The following is an 18,848-nucleotide window of genomic DNA, read 5'->3' on the forward strand; positions in this document are numbered from 1 at the left end:
TACCAGCGCCTAACGATGCTCGGTGGGCATAGTATACTTCACTTTTGGACATAGTTATGATCTGTATGTTACTATTTGATGGAATAAAAGCTTTACCTTTTTGATTTGTCGTTTTTACCAGCCCGTCCATGGACCGAGCAGTATTAGGGTTAGTTACTTTATATACGATTACCTAAGATAAAGCTGTGGGTTGATCAAGCTTTTCGCGCACGTGACCACATCGTTCTCGTTGACCCGATGTGGATTAGCGGCGTCGGGCTTGACGTTGTTTCCATTTGTAAAAGGAACGGGAATTTTAGGTAGAGCAGGAGTGGAAGGGAGAGAGGCAGGTATATATTGGAGTAGTAGGTGCCGGAATGCAACGTCTATTGGGTGTTATATTCTTTCCTCGTTTTCTGTTTGATTTCTGTGACTATAAGGTGTGCCCTCTCCTCTACTACTCTACTTTCTATTAGCTATAATTCTGAGAAACATGACGGTTACCACTACGGACTACGTCGTCACGGACAGATGTGGAATTGTTGAGAACCGGCACCAGGTGCACGCTTCTGTTACTGATGCCACGGGGAAGCTCCTGTTTGCCGTTGGCGATCCCTCACGGATGACGCTGGCTCGGTCAGCCGCGAAACCTGCACAGGCACTTGCCATCCTTGAGACCGGGTGTTTTGAAAAATTCCCGGGGTTTGATGATGCCGATCTCGCGCTGATGTGTGCGTCACATAACAGTGAAGAGAGGCACATTCGGCGCGCGCAGGCGATGTTAAAACAGATCGGGGCGGGAGAAGATGATCTTCGATGTGGTGGGCATGCTGCGCTTTCGGATGCCGTTAATCGGACATGGATCAAGCAGGATTATGCCCCTACTGCAATTAGCAACAATTGCTCTGGCAAGCATGCTGGGATGTTGGCTGGGAGCCAGGCAGTTGGTGCTGGATTCGTGGGTTATGAACTCCCCGACCATCCCATGCAATTGCGGGTTAAGCAGGCTGTCGAGGAACTTAGTGGGCTGGAAGGGGATATGGTGAAATGGGGAATCGACGGGTGTAATCTCCCGGCTCCGGCATTGCCATTGCAGAATATGGGCAAGATGTACGCGGCGATTGCGGCTGCGGCAGATGCAGTGGGTAAGAGTGACGGCCTGTCAACGAGGACACGGGCTTCAAGCCGGATCTTCCACGCTATGTCACAGTATCCAGAGCTTGTTGGCGGCCATGGCCGATTTTGCACCGAACTCATTCGGGGATTCCAGGGGGCGCTTATTGGGAAGCTTGGTGCTGATGGTTGTTATGGCATTGCGATACGGGCGTCGGAGCAGACAAAGAACCTGGGCGCAGTCGGGGCGATCGGGATTGCGGTCAAGATAGAGGATGGGAACATTGGGGTGCTTTATTCGGCGGTTATGGAAATTCTCGAAAGGCTTCAAATTGGTACGCCGGAAATGCGCCTGAAGCTCGTTGCTTTTCACCAGCCTGATATAGTGAATACCGCTGGTGTGGTGACGGGAGGCTATTCCCATCTGTTCGAGCTACGGCGTGTTTGATGGTGGCGTTGCATGGTGGCGACTAGGCAGATAGTGATGGAGCGGTGGTTCTGAGGTGATGTGTTCACAAAAGTTGCTATTTAGTACTATTTAAGGTTTGGTCAAAAGTGAAAGTAAGAGAGTAGTGAGGAGTTTCAAGAGTGAAGACTTGGAAGGAAGTGAAGGCAGTCGGAGATTGGGCCGGCACCAAGATCTAATTAACCTCCGCCGCCTTCGCCCTCGCCCGCATTTCTCCCCACGGCTTTTTAGCATCGTGCAACATCCCTTGACCTGACCGCACTCAGGCAAAACCCAGACGTGGCGCCTTTATTATCCATTGATTTTCCCCAATGTGGCGTTCAAGTCACTTCCACGATTTCCTTTCCGATTTCTTAATACCAATACACGACAGCTGAATTCGTCACCGCGGGGATTGCTACAACGCACTGGGCGGTAAGAGATGGATCGGCAGAGAAAGCGTAAGACTTGGGCTCATTCATCTCGCATGAGGTCGGCGATTCTGGTGTCTGTTTCTAACACTGTCGATATGCAGGGGAAATTCGCAATCTTAACGAGCGAGTCTGGGCTGGTGAGAGTGGTATGGCTGCCGATTTCCTCCTCACCACACTCCATCTAACCGATAACATCATTTATAGATGTTTTCCCTGTCAGCAAATCTCTCGATTCGTCCTTGAAAAAGAATACGGCCTTCATCAAGCGCCTTCGTACCGGAATTAATGCCGCCGCTCAGCAAACCCTGCTGGCCGACATTCGCACGCTGTCCCTCCATAAGTACCTCTCGGAGATCATTTCAGCCTGTTATGAGGGATTATGCAAATTAAAAACCCCGGGAGAAATTGCCGCCGGTGTTGAAATTACCAGTGCCCTTCATCAGCGATTTGGCCCCGCGGAGTTTACGCGACAGATTGGCTGGCTGTTAGGACGTGGTCTTAGCTCACCGGATAAAAGTCAGTTGAAGTCTCTCAGCCAAGAATTGCGTGAGCGCGAGGAAAAAGAGCGGCTGTCTCGCCATCGAGTGTTGTTGAAGGTTGTGACGGAACTGTGGCTAGTTTGCGTACTGAGAACTCTGGATGATGTTGAACGACCGGAAGATGTGGGCGCCAAGGGCAAGGATGGCACTGTTGGCCTGGGAAATAAAGTAACAGATGGGGTATCGAGAAGCAGAAATTCGACAGGTGATAAGGAGACGGATCCGTTTCCCTTGGAGGTTCTGAAGGATCTTCTTGGGCATGACCGTGATCATTCCAATCTGCCGCTGGCTGTGTTATTTGCGAAGAGTTTTAGCTGGGATATATTGGGTGTCAAGGGTGCTGAAGAGGGTAGGAAGACGGTTGAGGTGGACGGAGCGACGACGAGCACGCCTACCGACACTCAGAATGGTGCTGAGAAGGGAGAGGAGATGGCGGCCGAGGATGACGCACCGCTTACTCCGGAAAAGACCCAACTTCGTTTCAAGAGTATATTGAACAGATACTTGGAGGACGTCAAAGCGCACGTTATGCGTGACCAGAAAGCGCTCACCGCACAGAGCCGCCGCAACGCCGAAGCCTACGTCAAGAGTGGTGAAATATTTGAGGATCGACAGGCAAATTTTGAGAGGCAAACCAAGTCGCTGGAGAAGCTGGTTACAAACACGCAGACTCTCTGCGAGATTCTGGGAGTAGAAATGCCCGCCTTGACTGAACAGGAGGCTTCGGATCCCTCGTCAAGTGGCGGAATTGGTCTGGTGAAAACTTCAGAATACCTCCGAGGCCAAGGGGAAGGAGCTGGAATCTGGGAGGATGAAGAAGAGAGACGCTTTTACGAGAACCTTGTTGACATGAAAGGCAAAGTTCCAGCTGTTCTGTTGGATGATGGCAAGAAGAAAAAACCAGAAGCTGGAGAATCGACTAAGAAAAAGGAAGGTGAAGCTGGTCCTGATTCAAGCATGGAGAATACCGAGTCTCAAGCTCAGCCTCCAGACGAAAAAGTCGCCGAAATTGATGATCAGTCGATGGCAATTGCAAGTAAAACCGTCGGAGCCCAGGTGGATGCGCTTTTGGCCAAGCTGCCCGATTTGCAAACCAAAGACCAAGTCGATCAGATGGCGCTAGATTTCTGCTTCCTAAATTCGAAAGCGTCTAGGAACAGACTAATCAAAGCCGTTTCTGATGTTCCGAAGGGACGTATCGACCTTCTGCCTTTGTACTCGCGTCTCGTTGCAACGCTCGGGCAGTATATGCAGGACATACCTCAGGGTTTGACTACGTATCTTGACGAAGAGTTTCGCAGTCTTCAGCGCCGGAAGTCCAAGGAGTTCCTCGGTCAAGTGCGAATGAGTAATATTCGCTACCTTGCAGAGCTGACCAAGTTTGGAGTCGTGCCTGAGCATATCATTTTCCACTGCTTCAAAGTCTCCCTGGATGATTTCTCACGCATGAACATCGAGATTATTGGTCACCTTCTAGAGAACTGCGGGAGATACTTGTTTCGGAACCCTGATACATATCCGCGGATGGCATCCTTCTTGGAGACGCTCGGACGAAAGAAGATCGTTCAGCACCTAGGCCAGCAAGAGCGTATGATTATCGAGAACGCTGTCTATTACGTCGACCCACCCGAGCGACCTGCGATTCAGCAAAAAGAAAGGACACCGATGGAGTCTTATATTCGCAAACTTATCTATCTGGATATGAACAAGCGAAACTATGCTAAGGTCCTCAAATCGATCCGCAAGCTTCACTGGGAAGAGCTGGAGGTGGTCAATATCCTAGAGCGTGTTTTTAGCAAGCCGGCCAAGGTCAAATACGGCAATATCCACCTTCTTGCAATCCTTGTTAGCGCTCTATACCGGTATCACCAGGGGTTTGTGATTGGAGTTGTGGACAATATTCTGGAGCACATCACTTTGGGCCTTGAGCAGAACGATTTCAAGTTCAACCAGAAGCGCATTGCGGAGGTCAAGTACCTTGCGGAGCTGTACAACTACAAGATGATCGACTCTCCTGTGATATTTGATACACTGTATCGGATTATCACATTTGGTCATGGTGCGTCTGGTTTGATTATTTTTTTATCCCCTCGCTAACCGTTTTACAGAAGGCGGCACCCCAATACCGGGAAAGATCAACGTGCTGGACTTGCCGGATGATTTCTTCAGGATCCGTTTGACTTGCCAGCTTCTGGATACCTGTGGCCAATGCTTTGACCGGGGTTCTGCAAAGAAGAAGCTAGACTTTTTCTTGAAGTTCTTCCAGTACTACATATGCACGAAAGAACCTCTGCCGATGGACATTGACTTTCTTGTCCAAGACACGTACTCCTCGACCCGCCCCCAATGGAATCTAGTTACCGATCTTGATGAAGCTAGCCGCATTTTCGGCGAAGCGGTGGCCCAGAACTTCAAGCCTCAAGAGGAGAAGCCAGAACCAGAGGAGGAATCCGAGGATAGCGCATCCGACGAGGACTTGGAGGAGGACGCAATCCCAGAGGCCGAAGACGATGCGGAGTCAAGTGATGAAGCTGATGTAAGTGAAAATAGCTTATCTGGTAGAGTTTATGCTGACTGAGTAGGCGTCCCCGAATGCCGAGCAGAATGTTGAGCAGAACGACGACAGCGAGTCGGAAGAGGAACAGATTTTTGTCACTCGTCAAGAAGAAGAGCGCGATCCCGAGGCAGAAGCAGAGTTCGACCGTGAATTCGAGAAAATGATGGCAGAAAGTGTTGAATCGCGGAAGTTTGAACGCAAGGCCGTATTTGATATCCCGCTACCGATGAAGCGAGCTCCTCGTGATACTGCTGTCGATACTCCAGCTCCTGCTCCAGCTCCAACCCCTGCCCCTGCCGCCACTCCGGCTCAACCATCTGGGAACACAATGGCGTTCTCTTTAATGACCAAGAAAGGAAACAAGCAGCAAACCCGCACTATCGATTTGCCGTCCGACTCCACATTTGCTGTCGCCATGAGAAGCCAACAACAGGCGGATAGAGAAGAGCAGCAGCGAATCAAGAACCTTGTTTTGAATTATGAAATGACTACCGAGGCTGAGAACACCGAAGGTGAGTTACTTCAGTTCGCCCTTTACTTCAGGGAAGCTAAGAAAAGCAGAAACCGTCGAGAAACGCTCCGCCACTCGAATCGACAGATCTGGCGCAAACCGATCAGTTAACCGTTCTCGCAAGCTTCAGCTCAGTGACGTCAATTGGTAGCGTGCAACTGCATATTCATATTAGGAGCCCACCTACCAACAGGCCCGATGATCGGCTGGACCCTGGCCTTCCAACGGCAGTAGGGTCCTCCGACATACTTAACGGGTCTATCTCCAAATACGATGAGCACGTGCGAAAGCAGCCAGTCAGTCAGACCACTTGTATAGGCCGAATGATCCTTGGGACGGAAAGTTAGAAGGAAGAAGAATCCACCCGTTCTCACCCGTTCTCAACGGCTCATTTGTCACCCATCCATCGCCTTCCATGTCTACCCTCTTCATTCGCCAGCCGCCGCCTTAGACAAATATCGATGTTTGGCTGGTTCGTGTTGGGCCTGGGGCAGAACCGGGATCTCTTGGCTTTAGTGAGTGCGAAATAGTGCTACAGATCGTACCCCATCATCATGTCTAGTGCAGGTCGGGCACGAACGATAGTTGAGATCCATACCGAATCTGCCTTAGCTGGTCTGCCCTGCCAACAAGATAGATGGATACGTCATGTATACTGTATTATGCACCAGACACTGCTACCAAGTACGAGTTAGTACTAGTACGTGCTTGCACACATAAAATCAGCATCAGAATGATACTTCGTGTTTACTATGAATTTTTTATATACTTATTCCTGAAATGTGCTTTAGATTAGTAGTAATGCCATTGTAAACTTGAGTAGTGTTCATATAATTTGCTACACCTACAAGTTCTAGTCTACACCGAAACCAACAACTGAAGGCCCGGAAATATAGTACAAAAACTCGCTCTATAAAAAATCTATTTTGTCTCTTCCGAACAGAACGTGACATCACGAGCACGCCCAACCACAGCATAGAAGTACATGAGTAGGGTAGTTACATGGAAGGAAGGAGAAAAACCAAATAGTGTAGTGGCGTCAGGGGGAAAAAAAATAGAATGGCTGGAATGACATAAGAAAAGAGGACGATATAGGAAACGGATAAATCACAGAGTATATCACCAATCTAACCTAACGTCTTGGTGGCATTAGTAGCGGTTCTGGTGTCATTCGTTTGGAAAGAAGCTAATGGTGTTGAAGCGGGATATATGATCGATTGAATTTAGGTTTCTCGCCCAACTGCCCATTCTCTCTAGTCGAGGCAGGGGGTTGGTTGTGCCTCTCCGGTTTGTAACTTCAGAGGCCCAACGGGAAGATGAATTATTTATTTCTCCGTCTGCTGCTCGGGCTTCTTCTCGCCTTCTGACTCGTGCCACGCCTTTGGGATGACTTCGTCAGATTCGGCCACTTCGCCGACAGACTTTACTTCGTCACGAGCCTGCTTGGCGAGTTCGCGCTTCTCATCGGGGGTAGCAGAGGGCTCAGCCTGTGTAACTGGCGGTTGCTCAGCGTTGGGCTCGACACTGGGCTCGTCGTCATCTTCGAGTTCGGCGCCGTAGACGTCAGGGTGCTGTCGGAAGCAATCTTGCATGGCCCTGTCGTCAATCCGTTAGTAGCCTATAACAAACAAGTGCAAACCACCCTTCACGAGTGTTTAAATGATCTCGAAAACGTACTTGAACTTATCGACGCAGTCAATTCCCTTGGGTTCTTCTTCCGAGTAAACGAAGCAGCTGAACGCAGCTCTGAAATCCTCCCCGCAAGGGCCATAGGCCATTCCGCCGAGACAAGGGCAGTCCCAGTTGATCTCGCCAGTATCCGGGTTGAACGCAGCCTCCTGGCTAGCTTCTTCCTCGAGCTCTTCAGCGGACTTCAGCTCATTGTTGTCTGACGTTGGTGCGGCATCGGGGGCAGCTTGGGCGGGAGCGGAGCGGGCCTCCTCTTTGCGCGACTTGGGCTTCACAGAGTCGAGCGTAGGCAGAGCTTTCTCGTCTTCGGGCTTGGGTTGGGGCTTAGAGCGGAAGGAGACTGTATGGTTTTTCGAAATGGGTTTATTAGCTTGCGTCAACTGGCGGGATTATTGAGAAGAGATTTCGGGGTTACGCACGCGATGGGGTCTCGGCGAATACGCTGCTTGTGTTGTAGTAGTAGATAGCCCCGCCAGCCAGTCCCAACCGTACAAAGGTATTCTTCCAGCTTCTTGACTTTGTTCCTGTTGGTGTCGTGCTTATAAATCGGCGAGTCGGACCGCGCGCAACAGGTGGTGCGCGAAGGAGCGCCCTAGATGCGGGTCTGAACATGGTGGGTGGACAGTGGGGGAAGGGTGAGAGAAAAATAGAGAGGATGGAAGAGGGCCCAAACTAGAGAAGAGAGGGAGTCATGAACGAGAGAGAGGAGGCCAATTGAGGGGAGGATCGTGAATAATGTTCGAGAACGGGTGTGAGCGGAGAGTCGGGGAAGTCGAAGTCTGCCGTTGTCGCCTGAGGCATGAGTATTTCTGCCTGAATCGTGCCATCCAATCACGTCCAGGCTATATAGTTGGGCGGCTGCCAACGATCACCAACACAAGCAGACGACCTACATGCTCCAAAGGATAACACTTACACCAAAGAAACCATGGCTTAGTTTATCTTATTTTATTTGCATTACGAACTCCTAGCTCCGTTGTGAGCTATACCGGTCAAAACAATGTCACCTCGCCTTTTCCTTATCACCCACCGCAACTTCCTGACAACGTTCTTACTTCTGAACCTGCTAGCAATTGAAGAAGATATAGGCATGTCAGCTATTATTATAGGGAGCAACAATCAAAACACACCCCTGGACAGCCTCGTCAAGCCCGGATACTACGAAAAACTCCGGCGTGACCGCGACTTTATAACCTTTGCCGTGGTCTCCAGAGCAGTCACTTCCCACACTATCGACAATGTGAATCTCGAAGACTCTACTGGAGTGACTATCTTGGATGGCTCCACAATTAGCAGTAGAATGACGAAAAGAAAAAGGATCGCCGCAGCGGGCAACACTGCCTAGGGAGAGACTTGGAAATGGATACACCGCTGATGGAGTTGCTCGCAGCCCAAAGAGCAACCTGCGTTGGAAGATTAATGAGCGAACATGGTAAAAGCTAACGAGACGCTATACCGCTAGACCGAAAAGTTATGCACAGCTGGTGGTCAGCCAGCTATCTCCAACAAAAGCTATGTACACTTCCACGATGAGACCTCAAGACTGCAAATATCATTATTCAGCCGACGATGGAGTGTTTGGAACTGAATTCCAGTAGATGAGTATACTATCTGTCTATCAAAATTGCATGATGCCCAACAGTCTGGGGCTGTTTCCATGGCACACCAAGTTCGTCGAAAGATGATTGAATTTATTTTGGCATTTGGTCGAGTGTGGTGGTGCATGGATCGAATTGTTGAAGTCTATAGCCATCCTCCCCCCTCGTTAATAAGGAATATGTCGAGTGTAGGGCCTATTGCGGGTCCAACCTGGAAGGTGTTTGATGGTAGGGAATTTATGTAAATATCCGGGAACTACCAAGAACCTAGGCGCTAAGAGGTGCGAAAAATCCGCCACATAGGACGTAGTACCCCAATGAACTGGAAAACAATAGCTCCCATGTGCATATATCTGCACAGTGGGGTATCACCACGCTAGATCATCACCTTAAGAACCATGGACGGGGGTGCCCAGCCAGCTATCTCTCCCATTGAGCGTGTACTACTCTCAGATTTCCGCCTGAATCAAAGTCGCCAGGGTAGTGATGTCTTCTTTTGGAGGCTGGGAGAAGCTTGATTGCCATATAGACAGCAACATCCGATAGTCGTGTCCCGTCAGGTGGCGATTCAAAGGCAACAGACATCATTGCGGCTAGTATGAGTCTAATACTTGACAGATCGAATGACCCTCTGGTAGTATGCCGAGGTATCACCAGCTGGGTATTATCATTTCCTAAAGTCCACTCAATAGGGTTCTGTACACGGTTCTCATACTCTTTTATTGAGTATCTCTGGTAGTTGGCAAAAGTTTGCATCTTTATCTCGAATAATGACCAAGTGACTGAGGACTGGGATAGAGCGGATGGTGCGAGTATTATCGCCTAGGCAAACCATGACACCATTTGATGGACGGCGAATTTGTTCGAAAGAGCAACAGTATCATTCGGTGCATCGTTGGATGGCTCGACAGTACTACCGGCATCCGGAGAGGCAGTTTGATATCGATCATGAAAGAGGAAAGCAAAAGACAAGTCGACAAGTCCACAAACTACTCCGAAAGGAAACTTCATTCAAGCCCATGGGAGAGAAAGCTGAAGTATTAATGACTGACTGCCCCCAGCAGCAGGTAGCAACCGGACACTAGAATCCCTGCGGTACGGAGGCATTGATTGAAGGAATTCACAGTAGAATACTTGGATTTGAAACTTCGAGGTAGGGGGCAGCTAGACTAAGGTGAAGGATAAAGTTAGGGCTAAACGGATCACCCTATATAGGTTCCCACCCCCGGCCAAACAGATTCACCATAGACGCCGAAATTGACGGATTGTTTCTACTGAACACAATTGCACAGAAAGGCTAAACCGAGGTCGCCCGACTTCTCATAGAGACCGGTGCGGATGTCTTAAGAAGGCCATCCGCTGCAGAAAGCGGCGGGCCATGGCCACATTGAGACTGCCACACTTCTCATTGAGGATGGGGAAGACGTTAATCAAGGCTATCCTCTTCATGCCGCCGCTTAGGGAGATCATCTCAAGATGGTGCAGCTTCTTTTGGAGAGCGGGGTCAATTCAAATGCTGAGCAGGATATTGAGACCGCTCTTGAGATTGTCTCAGAATTGAATTATAAGGCTATAATTGAATGTAGCCTGCAGAGTGGGAGGCCTATTGAACGTGGTCACTGAGGGTGTACACTCAGGGCCCACTCCAAGGCAAGCTGAATCGCATGCCTTCCGTGGTTTTGACCCTTTTTTGCTACCAAGCCTGGTTAATAACGAAATTTGATGTTTCTCGCCGAATTACCGGAAGCGTTATATTCTTTTATTCAATGAAGTGCGTAATTTGGCTTCACGTAGGCAGTTATCCAGAGTAGGAAGGTGCTATCGTGGCCTCTGGAATCGCCCTCCCGGCTCGTCTATATAAGGACCACCTACCCCCTTCTTTGGGCTCTCGATTCTTTCTTCGGTAATTATTTCTGGCCACTGTCGTCAGACGGTGAGCTGGAGCTTCTGATATTCATGGTCGTTTATATTTTCTATGCCGGCATGGCCCATGTTCCAAAATTCCAGCAATCTAAAAGCCTACGAACCTCGTCCAAAAGGTTTCACGTAAAGGTAAGATCTTTTTTATTACTTGCTAGTAGACCTATGCATCTACTTGGTATCACGAATAGTGCTGATGGTTGAGTAAAATTAGAAAGCATTGGCGAAACTGAAGAAGAATTTCCATTTACTGTTTTGGATTCCCGAAAGAGACGGAAGGCTATATTCGATTCGGATGACGAGGACGATAATGAGCCCCGCGAGCTATTAGACATTCAACCGTTCGAGCATATACCAGACACGCTCCCTGATGAGCAGTACATCCCAGGGCCAGATGATGATGAAGATAACGAAGATAATACGAAGATCAGGGAACCATTAGGCTCTCAACCATTCAAGCATCCCCGTAATGGAAGTTGAACTACGAAAATGGTTACAGTTTTTGGCCAACTGAACCCACGAGTGTGACCTGAAACAAATTCAGCAACTCGACAGGGAACATCGACCAATGGCATATACCTACTGGTATATTCTGGGGAAGACTTGGATTGATACATTGATGGAGAAGTTATTGGAGGAGGTTAATAGAGCGCAAACCGCTGTTTAAGCTTGAGTCGGAATCTTTTCCTTCATTATACAGAAAAGCAAATGTACAAGTAAGAAGACAACGTACCGCAGACGCATGCAATTCAAGGAGAGAAAGAAAAAGAGGTTCGGACCATGGACCCCAATCCCACTGTCTCAGGGGAACCAAGGAGGCCGTCTAAGCCATCAAATCACACCTTTCCGAGTTTCCTCGTCATGCCGTAGAGTCGGCCGATCTCAGCCTTGACCTCCTGAATAGAATCGCTCTTGGCTTTGACAAGAGCCTCTGCAACCGCACGCTCCTCCTTCAGCTTTCGCAGAGACTCTTTCTCAGCCCCAATAGATTCCTGCAGCTGGGATCGGCCTGCTCAGCCGGGGTTAACTCTCGCGGCGAGGTCTTGGCCTGAGGGGGTGGTACGAGCCACCCTGGGAGGGAGGAGCTAGGAGCATCGGGCTCCTGTGCACTATGGCACTTGGCTGTCAAAGCCAAAGGTAACTGATCTTCTTCTATTGGTGTTCTCAGTGACCTGGACTTCGTAGATATTGGAAAAAGAGGTGGGATCTATTTCGATCGGTGTGTTAGCATTACCCAAATCACCCCCAGGACACAAAAGGGAATAAAGAAGAACATGATAGATACTCTTACCCGCTCGGATATAGTCCAGATAATGAACGGATGTTAGTTGCTCTGTTTTAGAGAAGAATGTGGGTTTTGACGAGAATGTAGGAGAGAGAAAACAATGGGGGTGGCAGGTAGTAAAATTCTGGAGAGGACCATGGTCCTTAACACAACACGGAAGGCGCGCTTGAGAATTACCTCATCGTGCCTTCCTCTTGATTCTAGTGTTGATGATGCCTCACTTCATGGATGCATCGATCCATATCCGATAGCGAAGAAATACGGGTCGAGGTTGCGGGATATAGCAATAGATTATGGTCCCGGGTTTTGGGAAATATCTACAAAATGTCTCACCAGAAGGGTCGTTCGGGCATCGAACTAATCTACACAGATAGGGCCAGGAGTTGGATCAATAATCCCGCGTTGTTTAATAAAATAACAAAGGCGGCCATGGCCGGCTAGGAGGTATTCGCGTCCGTAGGCCAGCACTAATGCCAATATGTGTATCCAGAAGCATTGTGATACCTCCCAAATTCGGTCAGTTGCTCGAATGCAGCTGGCATAATGGGCAACAAGGTCAGTTTCCCGCTTTTTCTACACCCCCCGGGAACCTCAGTAGCTCTACCAGATCGTACTTTCATGTACATTTCGTGGGCTATGAGGCAAGTCATGAAACTGAATATGTTCATGTCCTGGCGGCATAGACCAGGATAATGAATGAGTTGGTTGCCAACTGTGCAGTGGTCGTTGACTGGCCGGAACCATACCGAGGCCGTTGCCTCGGTGTTGGAGGCTATGCCAACGGTCAAATAAGGACCTCAGCAATAGCAGAAGGCAACTGAGAATAAGTGCTTCAGTTGTGGCGGATATCTGCAAGTACTCAAGGCCTTATAGTTATTGGCCGACGCCATGGTCGGGGCCCGGAACAAGTCATGATCCGCGTGGTATGCGGTAGTACTGCCGCTTATCACCGCCTAACCACGTCCGTTTCCATACAACTACTTCAATATAGCATCAAGTTCCAACTTCTACAAAGCAGCAAGCATGAAATGAATTGAAGAAATATGAAATTCATAGGATCGTAACCTCTATAAACATGACATAAGCTGAGTAAGCAGTATTAAGCCCATCGCAGTTGTCGAAATAAGCCACTTTTCGCTCTATCAACTAATTCAAAAGTCCTCATCATCAACGTCCTCTCCTCTCTTCTTCTTCGCCAGTCTCTCCTTCCGCTGTTTTCGCTTGTCGCCGGCTGAAAGGACCTTCTTTTTCTCTACCTTCGTCTGTATTGGAAGAATGGTTAGCATATGTTGTTGTTAGGATGCGGGGGAGCCCCCCGGAGCCCCCCAGGGGTCTCTGGAGGGTCTGGGAGGTGTAGAAAAAGCGGGAAACTGACCTTGTTGCCCATTGCGTCGATGACTTCCTCGGGCTCGTCCTTTTTCTCAAGTCTAGGACCGGATCCTTGACCCTGAACCCAGTTGTGACCAGAGGGAGTCATCTTGCCGTCCACGACAGCCCAGACTTCCTCGGTGAGGTTCTCGGTGAACTCGGCGGAGTGAGTAATGATGATGACACCACCATCGAAGGCCTTGAGAGCCTTGGAAAGAGCACCAAGGGAGTCACGGTCAAGGTAGTTGGTGGGTTCGTCGAGGACGATCACGTGAGGTCGTTGCCAAGAGCAAGCAGCGAGCACAACCTTGACACGCTGACCACCAGAGAGACCACGCATGCGGGAGTGAGAAACAAGTTCGTCCTCAAGACCGAACTGGGCGCAGTGGGCTTCGATCTCCTTGCGGACCAAGGGGCGGAACTGACCGCTGGCCAGAGCCTCCTTCTGGTCAACATCGGCAACCTGCTTGGAGTGAGACTCCATGATCTCGTTACGAGGAATCCAGGCGTTGTCGGCAGTCATCATGGGGGTCCACTTCTCACTCTTCATGCCAATGTTTTCACCAAGAGAGAACGAACACTCGTATTCGTAGGTGTTCTTGAACTTGCGACGGGCGTGGACACCAATGACGCGACGGTCGGTGCCTTCGATCTTGTAGATCTTAAGCATAGCCTTCTCGTCATCGTCGGTAACGATCTTGTTGGCACGGTCCATGGTTTCACGGTCCTCACCAGTCTGGAAACGCCATTGGATGTACTCTGAGGGAGTCTTGTCGAGGTGGTTGTCAATGTGAGCGAAGGCGTGCTGCTTGATGTAGGCAATACGGATGTTCTCGTGCTGGTAGACTTCACCAGTGGTAGGGAGCAATTCACCAGTCAGAACGTTGACCAGAGTGGATTTACCGGCACCGTTGGGACCAATAACAGCAATACGAGAGCCAAGAGAGACCTGGAAGCTGATGTCGCTGATCTGGGGCTTGGAGGTACCAGGGTACTGGAAAGACATGTCTGAGACACGAATGATGGCCTTGGCCTTAGTCTTGACACCCTCGAGGAAACCGGGCTCGGGGAACTTGAACTCAAGGTCTCCGGCGCCAAGCTCGTAGTAAGAGCGGGCAGAGGGGACTCTCTTGACGAATTCACTAAGGGTACCACGGTAACGCTTAAGCTTGAAGCGCTCGTAGTGGATGACGTGCTGAAGAACGTTGTCCAAGAACTTGCTGTCGTGGGAAACGATGATGGAAGTGCAAGGAGAGGTGCGGAGGTAGTTCTCCAACCAGGCAACGTTCTTGACGTCCAAGTGGTTGGTGGGCTCATCAAGGAGGAGAATATCAGGGTTCTCGAAGACAGCACGGCAAAGGGCCAGCTTCATCTTCCAACCACCAGACAGGGCAGTGATGGGACCTTCGAACTGCTCACGGAGGAAACCGAACTCCTCGAGCTTAGACTCGACCTCAGCCTGGACAGGCTCAAGGCCAACCTCGCGAAGCTTCTTGAGGGTCCAGCCAATGACAGTCTGCTCAGTGTCGGCAGAGTCCAAGTCGTGCTCGACGTAGACAGTCTTGACTTCATCCTTCTTGGGGAAACCTTCCAGCTGCTCGTTGTTGATGGCGCGCATGAGAGTGGTCTTTCCAGAACCGTTAGGTCCGAGCAGACCATAGCGGTGGCCACGCTTGAGACGGAGGGCAGTCTGGTTGAGAAGAATCTTGGCACCATAGGCAAGAGAGAAAGTGCAGTTGCAAAGATCCTCACCCTCCTCCTCATCAGAAGCAACTTCATCCGCGGCAGCAGCATCAGGCGAAGCGCGCTTGCGGAGAGTCTCAGCAATAGGCTTGGCCTCCTCTTCACCGACAATAGCGCCGATGTAAGGAAGAGCGTTCTGGGTCCAGCTAGTGACCTCAGCATCCTTCTCGTCAACAAGCTGACCGGCGATAGCAGCGACGTAGTCAATGACGGCCTCAGACTTCTCGGCCTGGGCCTTGAACTTGGGGGCGAGGATTTCCTTCAGGATGGCGCTAACAGTGGAAATGTCACCGGCAGTGGAAATTTCGGGGATCTTTCCATCCTTAACGTCACCGACACGAGTGAGAGTCTCCAAAGCCTGCTTAGACTTTCCAGCAGCCTCAGGGTCGGCAATGTTCTGAACGTTGTTTTGAAGCTTGGGCATCAACCTGGGCAGGAAGGGAGCGACAATCTGGGGATCCTCGACAAGCTTACACATGTTGTCGACGATGACAGCGGACTTACGCTTGATGGCAGTCTCACGCTCATCAAGACCACGGTCAAGCAGGGGGGTCATGATAGCGAGGGTAGGGCCGGTAACATCGGAAACGAAAGTGGTGGCACCGAGCAAGTGAACAGTCTCGGGAACGTTCTCGGGGTAGGCAATACAGCGGACAAGTTCAGGAATGAACTTCTCAATATCCTTGTTGACAATAAGACCGCAAACAGTCTCGAGATCACCGACACGAGGCTCCTTCTTGTCCTTGTTACCCTCCTGGATACCTCTGATCTGCTCAGTAACCTTCTCATCGGCGTGCCACATGGCGGCCGAAAGAACAGGGATCAGGTCGGGAACACGGAAAGCAAGCTGGGCCGGGGCTGACCGGACGAGCTCGGTGATGCAGTCAAGCGCAGCTAGCTTTTCACCAGTGTTCTTCCTCATATCAAGGGACTCGAGGATAGTGGGAAGGACAGCCTTCACAGCATTTCCGTTGATACCCTTAACGATGGCAATAGCGGCAGCTTGGGCGGTCTCAACCTCGTTGGGGACAGCCTTGGCCTTCTTCTTTCCAGCGGTTTCAAGGACAGGGGCAAGGAGGGTAACGAGGTGGGGCTCAACACCAGGGGCGATAGTAGAGTGGGAGGCAATGGCGCGAATGGCATCAAGGGCACGGACGCGAGCGTTGCCATCCTTCTTGTTGGCAAGCTGCTTCTGCAGAGTCTCGACAGCCCTGAGTGATCAAGTTAGCCGACTATCGTTGGCGGGGTAGAGAATGAAAAATCTGCTTACTTCAGGGGAAGGGTCTGCTCGGGAATAGGACCAGACAGAAGGTGTGCGAGGTTGCCAGTGGCAGCATTCACCTCATCGGGGCTGGAGGAGACGTTGAGGTTCTTGAAGAGGTCCTCGAGAACAGCGACGGACTGAGCAGTCTCCTTGCCGGAGACGGCGGGAACGGAAGCAATATCAACGGCAGGCATTTTGTATGTTGCTGAAATCGTAAAATCCGAACTTTTAAGAGAAATGGAAGAGTGTGTTAAAAGAAAAAAGATTCAAAGAACCAAGAACGAGAAAAGTGTTCTATGAGGGGGTATCTTGAGGGTGACGGTTAGAAAACTGCGCCTGAACAAGACGCAGACAACGACCTAAACCGACCAAATATATCTATGATCCCTTTTTGTCTAACAAGAGGAGACAAGGAAATAGAGAAAATGTAAAGAGGGGACCAGTCCTCTATCGAAGAGATAAGGAAGATGGGAGGGAGGAGGAGGAGGGAGAGAGGGAGAGAGGGGCGAGGGGAGGGACATATTTATCTCGATTCTGTGTGGGTGGGTTGCAGACTTTTTTTTTGCCAGCGTCTTGCCGCCCAAAAAAACTCTGGAACTGATAAAAATTAATTAAAATTTTAAAAAAAAGACCTGAAAGAGTAAAAACCGGCTTCGATTTTCGCGCACTAACCGGATATGGGGCGATAACCACAGGATGTTGCTGGATTTTTAAGCCACTGGAACCTCAGGCTGATCCGGGCGGTTGCTGCATGTGTTGCGCCCATTGGCCTGCACTTCGCTGCGGACTGATTCCTCCGATTCTCAATTTCTATCTATGGCTCGGGCAACCCGACCGTGTCTGCTTCCTATACTTCGCCGATGAGGTTCGTTCAGGATATTAAGGAGAAGAGCACCAGCAAATCCCAGCACAAGCTTCGATATATGATGAGTTTCATATCGCCGACAAAATTATGCTTTTATTTGCTGTTCCAGCCACCCCTCCCTTATCGAGCGAGCCCTAACTGACAGCAAATGCGGAGATGTAACGATTCTCTCTAAAAATGGCACTGCAACAAGCCAGCCCTTTGAACCCCAAATATGAACTGTTACTGTCTCGATTCTGTTATCGCAGTATGGTACTATTTCTGTCGCCACCCTCGGATCGCTTCTGAAAATGGGTGGCGCAGCCAAATTAATGGTTTCTATATTTTGCAGACGCAGCTAATTTGTCAAATATCCAGGGCCAAAGTGAAGTTCCGGGGGTCATGCTAGTCTACTAGGTAGGCTGCGCAATACGGTAATTTTTGCTCTTATTTCTCGCCTTGGAGGCTTACCTCGTCCGAGGCTTACTAGGACTCGTACCTTTCATAATCTCGCTTTGATTAACTATTTATCCCTTCTTTGTCCCTCACTAGTGTCAAGTCATCCGTCCCTCCATGTGAGATCGGCTTTCCGTCCAACTGCCTGCCCGTGACGAACTGACTCGAGGATGATATCCCCCGTTGGGCGAGAGAAGGGAGAAGGGAGATCATCATCATCATGCCATACATGCGGGATGCCATACATGCGGGATGCCATACATGCGGGCGTACCCGCAGGCCACATAATAAATACGTATGTCGTCTACACCGTGCTAAGGTAGAATTCGCGTCGCCACCATTTACGTCTGCACGGTGTAATTCCAGCCTATGAGGGTGGTACCCATGTATCCACCCAGTCAACACAGTACCAAATTATGACGGCTCCATTAAGTACAACTCCCGTTCGTCCTGAGCTATTGGGCTTAGGTTATAGATAGGACCGTAGGAGTAATCTGATCCAGTTCACAGTTGGAATGGATCCACGTTCCAGTCCCATTCCTCGGCCTTGGAGGTTATTGTTAAAGGTTGTCTCGGGCCGTCGTTATCGCGAATTTCCTGGGTTGGCAAACCTGTTTACTTGTTTGGGCTGTGAATATATTTCTCCGCACGATGTTGCCACTCGCATCATAGAATAGACGCGCTTGGTTGCGGGTGTGATTTGAGGATTGTCGGATGGTTAAGCCGCCTTCCATTCCGTAATTGTTCATTGCATGGGTGGTTTATGGAGTAATGTGATGACCTGGACGTTAACCATCTACATGAAGGTGCGCCTTTGCATTGAGGATCGAACTTTCTTTGTAGATACTGTCCAGTAGAGAGTGCTTTAGCTTTCAATACGTTCATTCGTCTAGAGATATAAAAATATGCGACAGAAGAATCGCCACCAAAACAAACAACATGGTATTCAGCAATCGCAATCACAAGTTATGAGGGCCCGCCTTCAGAGATAACATCTAGTCGCTGCTAGAACTGGAGCTAGATGAACTCGAGCTGCCGCCACGTTTGTGGCCGTGACTGTGGTGCTTCTTCTTCTTCTTCTTGTGCTTCTTGTGCCTGTTCGG

The 18,848-nt window shown here is 49.9% G+C and overlaps 5 protein-coding genes across 5 annotated transcripts; 3 read left to right on the forward strand and 2 right to left on the reverse strand.

Moving 5' to 3' along the window:
* Positions 1 to 472: 472 nt before the first annotated feature.
* Positions 473 to 1,540, forward strand: ASPVEDRAFT_141515 (asparaginase; the record flags this gene model as incomplete). Its single annotated transcript, XM_040807756.1, has 1 exon — positions 473 to 1,540. One exon carries the CDS (start codon positions 473 to 475, stop codon positions 1,538 to 1,540), a length of 1,068 nt encoding a protein of 355 aa, XP_040672824.1.
* Positions 1,541 to 1,760: 220 nt separating this feature from the next.
* ASPVEDRAFT_355330 (uncharacterized protein) lies at positions 1,761 to 6,034 on the forward strand. Its single transcript, XM_040811014.1, has 6 exons — positions 1,761 to 1,998; positions 2,073 to 2,117; positions 2,176 to 4,569; positions 4,619 to 5,046; positions 5,093 to 5,579; positions 5,629 to 6,034. The coding sequence occupies exons 1-6, from the start codon at positions 1,980 to 1,982 to the stop codon at positions 5,727 to 5,729; spliced, it is 3,474 nt and encodes a 1,157-aa protein (XP_040672825.1). The 5' UTR covers positions 1,761 to 1,979; the 3' UTR covers positions 5,730 to 6,034.
* A 695-nt stretch (positions 6,035 to 6,729) lies between these two features.
* On the reverse strand, positions 6,730 to 8,008 carry ASPVEDRAFT_355367 (coiled-coil-helix-coiled-coil-helix domain-containing protein). The gene is made up of 3 exons (XM_040811016.1): positions 7,687 to 8,008; positions 7,256 to 7,607; positions 6,730 to 7,174 (listed from the first exon to the last, which is right to left on the reverse strand). Exons 1-3 carry the CDS (start codon positions 7,877 to 7,879, stop codon positions 6,904 to 6,906), a joined length of 816 nt encoding a protein of 271 aa, XP_040672826.1. The 5' UTR covers positions 7,880 to 8,008; the 3' UTR covers positions 6,730 to 6,903.
* A 155-nt stretch (positions 8,009 to 8,163) lies between these two features.
* On the forward strand, positions 8,164 to 8,867 carry ASPVEDRAFT_76048 (uncharacterized protein). Its single transcript, XM_040816325.1, has one exon. It carries the CDS (start codon positions 8,268 to 8,270, stop codon positions 8,610 to 8,612), a length of 345 nt encoding a protein of 114 aa, XP_040672827.1. The 5' UTR covers positions 8,164 to 8,267; the 3' UTR covers positions 8,613 to 8,867.
* A 4,354-nt stretch (positions 8,868 to 13,221) lies between these two features.
* Positions 13,222 to 16,639, reverse strand: ASPVEDRAFT_33312 (putative translation elongation factor eEF-3; the record flags this gene model as incomplete). The annotated part of the gene is made up of 3 exons (XM_040810714.1): positions 13,222 to 13,332; positions 13,446 to 16,392; positions 16,452 to 16,639. 3 exons carry the CDS (start codon positions 16,637 to 16,639, stop codon positions 13,222 to 13,224), a joined length of 3,246 nt encoding a protein of 1,081 aa, XP_040672828.1.
* Between the last annotated feature and the right edge of the window lie 2,209 nt (positions 16,640 to 18,848).

Source organism: Aspergillus versicolor, assembly GCF_001890125.1.
Source record: "Aspergillus versicolor CBS 583.65 unplaced genomic scaffold ASPVEscaffold_12, whole genome shotgun sequence".
Classification (NCBI taxonomy): Eukaryota; Fungi; Ascomycota; class Eurotiomycetes; order Eurotiales; family Aspergillaceae; genus Aspergillus; species Aspergillus versicolor.